The 12,672-nt window shown below is 34.7% G+C and overlaps 2 protein-coding genes across 2 annotated transcripts; one reads left to right on the top strand and one right to left on the bottom strand.

Moving 5' to 3' along the window:
- The first annotated feature begins 4,140 nt into the window (after positions 1-4,140).
- Positions 4,141-5,736, top strand: LOC143579838 (septin and tuftelin-interacting protein 1 homolog 1-like). Its single transcript, XM_077063020.1, has one exon. It carries the CDS (start codon positions 4,141-4,143, stop codon positions 5,734-5,736), a length of 1,596 nt encoding a protein of 531 aa, XP_076919135.1.
- Positions 5,737-9,722: 3,986 nt separating this feature from the next.
- LOC143579837 (uncharacterized) lies at positions 9,723-11,837 on the bottom strand. Its single transcript, XM_077063019.1, has one exon. It carries the CDS (start codon positions 11,835-11,837, stop codon positions 9,723-9,725), a length of 2,115 nt encoding a protein of 704 aa, XP_076919134.1.
- Between the last annotated feature and the right edge of the window lie 835 nt (positions 11,838-12,672).

Genomic DNA, 12,672 nt, shown 5'->3' with positions numbered 1-12,672 from the left:
GGGGGCTCCAATGAACACGTATTCACTTCATGTTTGGTTGTTTCGGCCGTGTGAGAAAGGATCAACAGATGTGTGACACTTATCTTTGCATTTTCCATCAAAACACATATTTGGCATTCACAGACATATTTCTGATTGAGAGCGTAAGAGGAAGATGGCATAGTTAATAGTTACGGGTTATTGGTGCCTTGTGGGGGGGGGGGGGGGGAGGTAATTAATATATTCACTGCGGGTGTAGCAACGCAACAACTAGTGGTGCCAAATGAGCCAAGCTGCTTGCAAGTTACACGAGCTCGGATGAATAGAAAGCCCGAAATGACCCGAGCTTTTTTGAGCTCGAGCTTGTATAGGAAGCTCGCTTATACTCGTCAAACCTTAACGAGCATTGTGCTTTTTTATGTTTAACGTCTTTTGAAATCCATGTATTAAGTTAACACTTCACATCTAAACTTTAGCCAAGCTTTGACTTGTTTAAAGTACAAAATGCAAGCCGATCTTAGGCTAGTTTAAGGTTCTTCTCAAAATAAAAAAAATGTATATAAATTATTAAATAAATAACAAACGATTCGAACCTGAGTCAGGCCCGAGCTTTAGAAAACAATTCATGAGCCGAGCTTGAGCTTTAGAAAAAGAGCTCGAAATGAGGTGAGCTCCGCCTCGTTTACACCCCTAGCAGGAACACAATTCGGTGTATATCAGTTTAAATTTGTTATGTTAACAACAATTAACCCAAAAAGGATCACAATAAACGCTCAGAATGGTATTGACACTCGTATAACTATGTTAAATGCGCTAACATGGCACCACCATATCATGCAATGTGGCCGAATCAAACATGAAAGACACTTTTGTGGTGTATACCATGCCTTTTTAAGTTTTGTTTGAAGCTCTTTAGTTATTTGTTCAAAAGCTAAAAAGTAATAAGTTAAAAGTCATAATTTTTTTTTTCAAGCTCTTTAGTTATTTATGTATAGGTTTTGTTCATGTATTATAAACTTTCGTTGTTAATGTATTTAATTAAAAATGTTTAAAAAGTAGATATTTTTCTTTGTTACAACGCTGTTCTATTTGTTATTTAATAAACTAGTGTTGGAAACTAACAAGCATGCTATTTATTTTCTTAGATTTAGTGGAGAAATAATAGCTGAAAGCCAGTTGGTGAGCTGGCATTTATAGTTTTAGGTACTTTAACACGATTATTACATAATCAATAATACATTTAATTGTTATTTCAACAACTTTTTAAGAAAGAGACTAAAAAGAAGTAAGTTGAAGTCGTGAATTTGAAGCTCTTTAGTTGTTTACGTATAACTTTGTTCATGTATTATTAACTTTCCTAAAAAGAAGTAAGTTGAAGTCGTGAATTTGAAGCTCTTTAGTTGTTTACGTATAACTTTGTTCATGTATTATTAACTTTCGGTTTTAAAATTGCAATTTTTGTAAATGTTTAAAAATAGAACCAAGTCTCTAACTAAGATATTTTTCTTTGCTACAATGTTGTTCCATTTGTAATTTAATAAAGGAAAATTGGATTCTAATAATCCAAACTATTAAGTATTAGCCAATAATAATCCCAACTAACAATGTGACTAGCAATAATCTCAACTTTCAGTTTTGTTGCCAATAACAATCCTAATATAACAAAGCGTTAACTTCGTTAAATTTTTAATGACATAGCTTGTGATGTGTCAATTACCCTATTTATTAATTAAAATTTAGGATTAATAAAATACCCACCTCATCTTCTTCAACCTACAATCTCACCAAACCCTAACCCCATCACCATCCAACTTCTTATTATCCTCCAGGGCAGCCACCTCCCCATGTCATCAAAAATTTAATGAAATCAACGCTTCGTTAGATTAGGATTGTTATTGGTAACAAAACTAAAAGTTGGGATTAATGCTAGTCACATTGTTAGTTGGGATTATTATTGGCCAATACTCAATAGTTTGGATTATTAGAATCCAATTTTCCTTTAATAAATTAGTGATGAAAACTAACAATTAATGCAAGTCCCAAATCCAGATCTTGTATAATATGATATCAACCCAAACACAGTAAGTAAGCGGAAACTAGTTACCGTGGTGATTCAAGAATACGATTAAAGATGAACACAATAGTATAAATTCAATGTACACGATTATATTAATTAAATTAAATAACCGTCTGGCACATAAGTTTTTCTATGAAATCGTTTCTGGATCTTACACAATATGATATCAACCCAAACACGGTAAGTAGGCGGAAACTAGTTATTTTGGTGAATGGTGATTCAAGAATACTTAAAGATGAACACAACAGTATAACTTTAATGCACATGATTATATTAGTTAAAATAACCATCTAGTACATAAGTTTTTCTATCAAATTGTTTTGCTCTAGAACGGCTATGAGAGTGCTTTACCACAAACTAATTCCCACAAACTATATTAATCAACCCATAAACTAGCTTAGTGCACCACTTCAACTCTTCACGCTTTCTTGTTTCTTTCGCTTTTGTCCTGATCATGTTGTAGCTCGTTTGATACGCATCAGTCTCACCAATTTATGACCTAACAATTAACAAGTATATTTTTTTATATCCTAAGTGTTATTTGTGATAATAAACAAGTGAACAAACCGTAACCTTTTAAACCGGATCATAATCCGTCAATAAAGTCAAACCTGAATTAAACCCAAACTGGTTTTGAATGAAAGTAACCTGCATAGACATGAACCGTTGGGATCAAATTGGAACAAAAATCGTATCGTGTAAATCCGGATTTAAAAAACACAATTATCTTTATTTATATTCTTTTCTAGGAAAAGGCCGATCATTTAAGCGGTCTTAAGTCTTAACCACTATAATGCGACTTGCCAGAGCACTTCGCCTCATCGTGTCCTACACGAAAAAAGGATCAAGGTGAAGAAAACAATCTTGCTCAAGATAATGGACCGTTCCAAATATGCTCACCAAGTCACCAGACCCCGAGACCAAAGAAGACGCGGTATTTTTGATGTAAGATTGGGTTGATCCACAAAAGCATGCTAAACTCGACAAAAATTAAATAGATTCTTAATAACGGAGCAAGTAATCACATGACGAGAAACTCAGAGTGGTTATTGTCTTCTTGAGACTTAATAAAAGAACAAGAGTGATTGTTAGTGTAACAATGTATAAGTACAGGGTGTTATATGTCATACTTACAAACTTAGAGCCTTTTTGTTTAGTTAATTTTTCTTTTAGTTAAAGTCGGTGGGTTTATAAATATATCACTCAATCAATTCTTTTTAATCATAAAAATCAAATACAAACTCAAATTACTTTCGTACCAAGTAAACCTTTTTACCCTCCGTAACACATTCGAATCTTTAACTCCACAATTAACAGCGGCGATCAACAATAACAATCCAGTAAGTTTTTTTTACTTCATATGCTTTCGTTGTTTATTTTTTACTTTTGAAAGTTTGGTGGGAAGTTCGTTTAATAAAAGAACGGACATGAACAATAAATTTCGTTCAGTTAACTAAATGAACATTCGATAATGTATCCGTTAATGTTTGTTTGTTTATTTTTAGGATTTAAGCAAAATTATTATCTATAAAATCAAAAATATATATGAGTTTTATGTGACTAATTTATATGTAAAATTAACATATGAATATTAAAAAAACATTCCCTGACCGAACTGTTAACACCGACTATTTTCGGTTAGCCAAACCAAATAAAACATAACCAAGTATATATACATATAAATTAAACGAGGCCCTTTTATGTTTATATTATATAATAAATATATATATTGAAATTTAAATGAATGTAAATAAATGAATGAACATAAACGGACAGAAGTTCATGAACATAAGTAAACGAACAGTTCATGAACGTTATGGTCGTTTAATGGCCTACTTGATAGAATGAAATTGTCAGCTAAGTCAATGATAAAAGTCAACTGTATTTTTATTCACATTTGGTTTTAAGATGATTTTGATTATTAATGTTTTATCGTATCATGTGATAGTTAAAATTGTATGAAAGGTTATTAGAAATAAAAATTTGAAAATAATAATAATAATAATAATAATAATAATAAGTCAAAATAGTTAGTAGTTAAGATTGTTAACCAAATATTTGATCATGTTGCAGGTTTGTTTACTATGGATGAAGACCAAGAAATGGAGAGATTCGGGATTGAGAGCGATTACGAAGACGGTCAATGGATTGACGGAGAATATTATTATCGAAAACGCAAAGAAAGAAAGCGTCGCCAGACCAAAGATGACACGCTCTATGGTGTTTTTTATTACAGTGACAATGGCTCAGAACGCAAGAATAAACGTAGGAAAGGTGGTTTTTCGACTTTTTCCGATCTAACCAAACCAATGAAGTTTGTTTCTAAAGGTGTTGTAATGCCAGCCGAAGAAATCAGTCAAAACATCGAAGAAAATAATCCAAATGACGATGGTTTTAAGCCCGGTTTTGAGTCAAAGAAAGTCAACGCTGGTGAAGAAGTCAATGTTGACTTTATTTCTACCGGATTTGGGGCAGATGGAAATATAGACGGTTTAACGAAAGGGATCGGGGCAAAGTTACCTGAAAAAATGGGGTATAAAGGAGGCGGGCTAGGCAAAAACGCGCAAGGAATCGTTGCTCCGATCGAAGCGAAAGTGCGCCCGAAGAATATGGGAATGGGATATAAAGAAGACAAAGAAACTGTTAATGTGGTTAAGTTACAAGACATGTTTGACAAGAACATGGGTTTGACTCGGCCCGTTTCGGAAAGTCAACTGCAGGAGAAGATGTGGTCAAAGGGTTTGACTCGGTCCATTTCAGAAAGTCAACTGCAGGGCCCGTTTACTTGCGTGTTCACCACGGAAGAGCTCGATAACATGGAAGAGATCGTTAACGTGCTCGAACAATTGGGTCACGAGAGTGAAACGCGTGCGTTGACTCTAGACTTGCTCGCTAAATCTTTCACAAGTTTACAGAACCAGTTTCCCGACGAGTATAAACTCGGCAGCTTATCGACACTCGCGTGTTTGTTTGCATTCCCTTTGTTTTATAGAGAATTTCAATGGTGGGACCCGGTGACAAACCCGGAAAATTATTTAGACGTTGTGTTGGTTTGGAAAGGTTTGTTACAAGGAGACGAGATATTCGACTCGTCGTACAGTCAGGTTTTTATGGAGGTCGTGTCCCCGTTCATAAGGGCATCGAGCACCAACACGTGGCTTGTGCGGGCCCTAGAACCGATGCTTAAGTTTCTCGATTCATGGGAACGGTTAATGCCACGTCAGACGGTTCAAACGTTACTGGACCATGTAGTCATGCCGAAACTGTCGGCTGCGGTTGACTCGTGGGATCCGATTCGTGAGCGTACCGCGATACACACATGGTTTCATCCGTGGATCCCGTTACTAGGGAAAAAGCTCGATACGTTTTATTCGACTATACAAAAGTGGTTAGAAAGTGTTGTGCATGTTTGGCGCCCGAGTGACTTAAGTGACATAAATTTGAAAGAGGTTATCGAGCTTTACGCGCAAGAGAATAATGTGATGTTTAAAGTGAAACCGGGGAGGATGCACGACGGGCGTCAAGTTTACGGGTTCGGGAATGTTAGTGTTGTTATTGATAGTGTTGATGAGAAGGTGCTTGCTAAAGGTAAACATGGATGGTCTGTTGTGTCACTTAAGCAGTTGGTAAAGTTGGACAAGAAGTATGTGATGAGAAGACACAAGACAGTGAGTTTGTAGAGGTTATTGGTCTTTAAAGTTTGTACATTAGTGTTTTGGTTATTGACTTATTGGTCTTTAAAGTTTGTATTCATATGTTTCTAGTTGTAATCATCTTGTTCACTAACATTCACAGATCATAACCATTGTGTTTTGGTAAAATAGTGGGAAATTTAGGGGTGCAAACGAGCCGAGCTCGTTTAACTAACATAGAGCTTGAGCTCGAGCTCAGCTTGTTTCGAGCTCTATTTTTAAAGCTCGAGCTCGGCTCGTTTACTATTTATCAATTATTTTTTATATAATTATAATTATTTTTATATATTTTTTTCTATTATAATTTATGTATAAAATATATATATATATATATATATATATATATATATAATTTAGTTATTTTTATTTATTTTTTCATAACAATATATTAATTAATTATTATTTAATATATATTTTAAAAACTTATACAAATGACAGGCTTGTTTAGGCTCGCGAGCTGGCTCAAACTCGATAAGTGAAGCTCGGGCTCGGGCTCAATTATTAAAAGAGCTTACTTTTAGGCTCGGGCTCGATTAAGCTAGGCTCGATCGAGCTTTTTAACAAGCCAATCTTGAGCGAGCAGCTCGGCTCGTTTGCAGCCCTAAGTGGGATCAACACATTGCGTATCGCTCCAATAATGTGCTGGTACGATACTGAACCAACCGAACATCATCGGTACTCGTACTTACCCTTATTTTTGTGGTTTTTGGTTTTGGTATGAGTTTGTTTTGATACATTTGGTATTTTTTCACTACTAGTTACAGACCGGTACCGCATTGCCATAACAGGTACCATATTTAGTTGGTGCTTTTACTTATTTTCGGTTTTGGTATTTTCTATATTGGCATGATACCGAACTAATATTGATCAAACAACATCGGTGCCGGTATCGGTTTCATTTTTGTTTTCGGTTTTAGTAAATTTTTCATTACGAGTTTTGAACCGGTACTGTACCACCCTAATCGTTAAGGTATTTGCGGTTTGTGATCTACTCATTTTCGGTTTCGGTATTTTTGATATAATCATACGAATACCGATTCGGTATCAATACTGTACTATTAGGCATTAAATAGTAAAGGGACTAAAGTGTAGATGTCTAATAGTTTAATGTTGTATTTGTAATATGTTCATATACATATACTAGAGTCGTGAATGAGAATGATATCGATGATTTGAGAGTTTAACTCCTTCTCTATACTTCTTCTTTCTCTTTGATGATCATACACTTGATTACCAAATTGATACGTAACATGTACCATCTCATCCCTATTTCCTTGGTTGATCTTCAGCGTTATTTTTTGCATTTTATGAATTTGTTTTCTATTTAACAAGCTTCAAATAAAGAACAAAACCAAAAAAACAAACCATTCACTAAGAGAATTCATTAAACATGTCTGTAATAGTTAAATCACACCAAAATTAAGTATAACTAGTATTAACACCCCCAGCGTTGCGGCCGGGTAAAACCGTCTATTTACACATCCACTACACTCGAAAGTATGAAGTTACCACTACCACCACCTTCGATCACCATCCACTCACCCATGGCCAGTAACTTTCGTTAACCATTAAGAAAACCGAACAAAAAGTAGATGTAAAAACGTTAAACCACACACGCTCGTTGCGTTGTGTTAACACACAAAAATTAGACTGAAACGCAAAATATAGAAATAAAAAATAACCAAGTCAGCTTAACAACTACGTGTTGCGACAGGACCGTTAAACGGGAAAAGTTAGACACAAAAACGTTGAACCACACACACGCGTTGCAGTGTATTAACTCGTTAAATTTAGACCGAAACATAAAACAAAAAAATTGTAAAAGATGAAAAGTATAGGGGACCAAAGTTGAAAGTGGAAAAATGTTAAGAGTTAAAACTAAAAAATATTTTGTGACATATTTGTAAACTATGATAAATGTTGGCGCCAAAAGTAAAAAAAAAAGATAAAATAAAGAATATCACTAAAGCATAAAATACAACTAGTGATGCACACAATCTCCTACAATTGCATATCTTAATCTTAAATATATATAAACGAAACATTTAAAAGCTTTTTGGTTGCTTCCTATATTATCTCAAGCCACCCGATTGTTTTATTTGTAAATGAAGGCTTCTCATGCATTTGACCCGAATTCACGGGTATGGGTCTCACCAAACCCAGATAACCCTTAAACAGATTATAACATCATCATCATCATCGTACTCAGTAAATCCCACCGATAGCTAAGCTACGGTAGGGTCTGAGGAGGGTAAGATGTAGACAGCCTTACCTCTACCCTGTAGGAATAGAGAGGCTGCTTCCGGTGAGACCCCCGGCTCGATAGTGGTTTTGCATCAAGCCTTGGACATAAGGCACATAATACTCAACCATTGGGACACCGGCCGATTGGTGCATGTACCCTTGTCTTTCAGCTATCAATGCCACCACATGATGCCTGATTAACCTTCCCCCACTTTTAACGTTATTTTCACGAGATTAGTAAAATAACGTTAAAATTAGTGCAATTTCAATTTTGCCCACCCGAGGATTCACACATATATACATTATATGTGCGCACCGCAAGCAGGGCGATCTTAAACAGATTATAACATCTCATTATATTAAAAATCGATCTTACCAAATATTTTATATGAAAATCCTATAAAATATCGATATACTAAAAATTAATATGCATTTAAAAAAGATATTATTTATAATTAAGAAACAATTTTATAGTAAAAAAAATAAGCGAGTCATGGGTCTCACCAAACCCAGATAACTTTTAAACGGTTATAGCATCTCATTTATTTGTGAAACCATTTTATCCTCAAACTCTAAGTATATTATTAACTTTATTATAATAAATAAAATTAAAATAAAAAATATATATAAATGTTAGAAACGAAAAATTAAAACAACATCCGTTATACGGGGAATAAAACCTACTATATAAATAAATAAGTGACTTTATTGATACCAAGGATACAATATATACAGGGATACAAGATAATCACAAATATTAATTTACAAGATAATAGCCTCAAATAATATATCTTCTATATATTAATTTACTAGGAACCCATATGGAGGGAAAAAATAAAATACAAAGGGAGACAAAAATGAGAAGAGTGAAAAGGATTTGTAGCCACACAAAAAACTCTTAAAAAATTCCAAAAAATTAATAAAAAAAATCATAACTCAAAATATAAATAAAAAATGAAAAAATTTAAAAAACAAAAATGTTTCCCTCTTGATTCTCGTTCCAAAAAAAACACCGAAAAGACACAATGCAGAGACAAAAAACACAATGACGAAAATGAACAAAAGACACAATTATAACTAAAAAAAGACACAATTATAACTAAAAAAAGACACAATAAATCGCAAAATATAACACAGTGTCAAACAAAATATAACACAATGTTGACTAATATAACACAATGTCAAGAAAAAAAGACACAATATCAAGGAAAAAAGACACAATCAATGACGAAAATAAACACAAAACACAATGATAAACAAAAAGATACAATGGTCTTTTTCACTCAACATTGTGTCTTTTTCAAGGTTTTTTTTTAAGAATGAGAAAGACGGTGGGAACATTTTTGTGTTTTTACTTTTTTTGTTTTTTTATTAAATTTTGAGTTATGATTTTTTATTTATTTATTTTTAATTTTTTTCGAAAGGTTTTTTTGTGTGTCTATAAATCCTTCTCATTTTTGTCTCCTTTTGTACAATAACTTGACCCCCCATATTGTTATTAGCATACTTTCGAATGCTGGAGTGTACGTTGCCCGCGATATAATCGACATGATCCTGGAATTCATTACCGTATGTTAAAACATAAAACAATATGAAATGAAATCAAGAGAAGGAATTAAGCAATTAATAACAAATTTCATCTTTAGCCTAATGAAGAGAAATGATGATATATAGATATTAATGTACTTGCCTCATTGGTCCAATAGTTTGATTTTCAAGGAAATGTTTGCTTACAAACTATAATAAGCATGCCACTTGTCGATAAACGGAAGCTCATCCGGATTCAAGCTTGGAAGTTCACGATCTTGAAGGTTATCGATTATCTGCTTTGTCTCACCAAGAAGTCGGGCTGCAGCATGGATGCCGGCCTCACTTTTGTGGCATTTCGTTGCTATAACTCGGGGTAAGTTTGTGAGACAAGCAGCCAATGTGTCTGCAATCAGTGATGATAATTGCTCAAATAGTTCATCTTGGCTAATCCGCTCAACGTTGGAGCGATACGAAAACAGGAGTTTTTGGCTAACAAAATACATTGAATTAGCACAAATGGTATTATCATTTTGGTTTTCGATGACCATGTTTTTGGCGGTATCCCTGAACCATTCAAGAAGTTCTCGTGTCGTATGCAAACGAGGAACATGGTTTTGCAGCTTGTTTCCTAGCCATCTATGGTAGACTTCAACTTCTAGTCGTAACATCTTTGCCGCTTTTCGAATGCTTATATAATCACTAGTAGCATTGAGGCTTTCTTCCACAAGAGTGACATATACAAGACCTTCACTTACACTGCTTAGCAAGGTATCAACTTTGTCGTTTTCGATGTTTGGAAGAGACAGGACTATGCTTGTCAAGGTTATCACATGTAAGCTCCAACAATTAACGAGTTCTTCTGAAAGCAAAGGCGGAACATGATGCCTGCTAAAGAATTCGACTCCTTTGAAACCACGAGATCTCTCCAGAAGCTTCATTAGATTACAAGGCTGTTGTTTTTCACCTTTCTTGATAACGCTATCGACGAAGTTTAGAATCTTTTTCACTGTCGTATCAGCTAGCTCCATTGTCTCCACATCGTGTCGATTATTATCACAAGTATTAATGCTTGTATCTTTTTGTGCATGTCTAAAAACTAACCCGAACCATGAGCAACTAAAGATGATCTGAAACCATAAGACGCAAATGACAAAGAAAACCGGGATCAACGCTATAATCTTGCATACTACCACAACTTTCTTCTGAAGTCCTATACAAAGTCTCAGAATTAGGATTTTAATATTACCACCGGTTGAGAACGATACGCTGTTCTGTTCATAATCACATAACTTCTGAGTCCAATAGCTCTCTACTTTAAACACGCTAATATGGTTCGAACTTCGTTCTGTGGACACACGAAAGCTTAATCCCGCAAAGCATCTAAAAATTGGGGCGATTGTGGCGATTATAACTCCAATAAACTGTATACCGAGAATCACTAACATCGACCACTTGTAATCCGACTTATTGTCTAAATTATGCTTAACTACATGTGCACACATGAAAGACATAGTAGTACAATGCATGAGAGTGTTTATAATAGATATTACTCCTGAAGCAGAGGTTGTAGTAAAACAAGTTGTCATGTATATGGAGTTGCTAGTGACATCCATGATCCAGTAGTTGCTCACATGCTGCTTTAACTTCTCGACGGTTGGTTTTCCTGATTGTAGGTCGTTTAAAGCGTGTTCGTGAGCTACTTTGTTTTTTAACTTGAGTGTCTGTTTGGACGTTAGAATCGCTAACGAGGTACACACGTATATTATCAACAACATGAGTAGCAAAACCACATAAGCGATTGCTATAAAGCTTCGGTCACATAAATGCGTGTGTGACGATAGATCTTTAGCATCAGAAATATTCTCAAGCGAGTACGCATCATCCATATAGTATGAAAGAACACCCGTATTTATCTGAATGCAAACATTAACACAGATGGTGATTACCAGAAAGCCTAAAGCGATGACGTTTGTGAGAAGCTCCTTATGGTCCATGGTTGCTAGAGAAGGCAGTGAATTAGCCATCATGGTGCACATAATCGCCAAGCTTCCGAGCTTTGCGGTCTGGTCCACATACCCTGGCATTGAATTATTAAGATCCACGGGTAGTTTCATTGCAACAGCTATCATTGTAAGAGAAGCCGCGTTTAGAGTGAAATATTTGCATGGAAACCACAGGTTTTTGTTTCGGAAACCATGAACTAAGTCACTCGTCATCGCAAGGATGCAAAAGAGAGAAGCTAGCGCGATGTACATCCCAATCCATGGCATAGGCTTGCTGAATTCACTTTGCAGATCTGACTGGTATACTAACATGGTGTAGGATTTAAAGGAATGTATCAAAGTTTCTGGGATAATATTGCTGTAAGACTCCACTTGTTTCACAAGTTTGATATATTCAAGTAGGGAGTAGTAACTCATAACTATGTTCCTGTTAGAGAAACAATGTATAATGATGTTTTGAATGAACTAGAAGTGATGGAATCCTTGCATATCTTTTGTCCCCTAAATATAAGTTTTCAGATATGTTCCCTCTAAACACATCTTTGACGACATGTTTGGCCTCAACACGTTTTTCACGGCCTGTTTGGCCACCAAACGCGTCTTCACGACTTACTAGCCTCCAACGCGTCTTTCACGACATGTTTGGCCTCTTAATTGTTTTCTTTAATGTTACAGTATTATAATTAATTTTACTCATATTTGTTTTTTTTAATTTAATTTACAAAGTTTTATAAAGTTCCATATATACCGTTGAGACGTGCTTATTTTTATCTACGTGTTGGCATAAACTTTACTTAAAACCAAGCTTGGTCAAATCTTATTGAACATTTCGATATAAATTTGACACGGCCCGGTTTTGAGTAAACTTAATGACAACGTGCAGATAAAAATAAACACATCTCAATGGCATATTTGAAATTATATGTAACTTTATATATTAAAAGTTATAAAAGAAAATCCAAATATTAGTAAAATTAGTTATAATAATGTAATATTAAAAAAAAAACAAAAGAGGCCAAACACATTGTGAAATACGCGCTGGAGGCCACCATGTTGCGAAAGACGCGTTGAAACCAAATATGTCGTTAAAGACGTGTTTATATAGGATATTTCAGAAACTTTTATTTATTAAAACAAAAATGAAATT

This window comes from Bidens hawaiensis, unplaced genomic scaffold (genome assembly GCF_021521415.1).
Source record: "Bidens hawaiensis isolate Kalapana, Puna unplaced genomic scaffold, B.hawaiensis_p1.1 tig00029992_1, whole genome shotgun sequence".
Taxonomy (NCBI): Eukaryota; Viridiplantae; Streptophyta; class Magnoliopsida; order Asterales; family Asteraceae; genus Bidens; species Bidens hawaiensis.
Note: the sequence above shows the minus strand (reverse complement) of the source record. Positions and strands in the feature narration are given on the sequence as shown.

Bases quoted from the DNA above. Each gene is read 5' to 3' on its own strand.
- LOC143579838 (XM_077063020.1), top strand. From the start codon at position 4,141: ATGGATGAAGACCAAGAAATGGAGAGATTCGGGATTGAGAGCGATTAC.
- LOC143579837 (XM_077063019.1), bottom strand. From the start codon at position 11,837: ATGTTAGTATACCAGTCAGATCTGCAAAGTGAATTCAGCAAGCCTATG.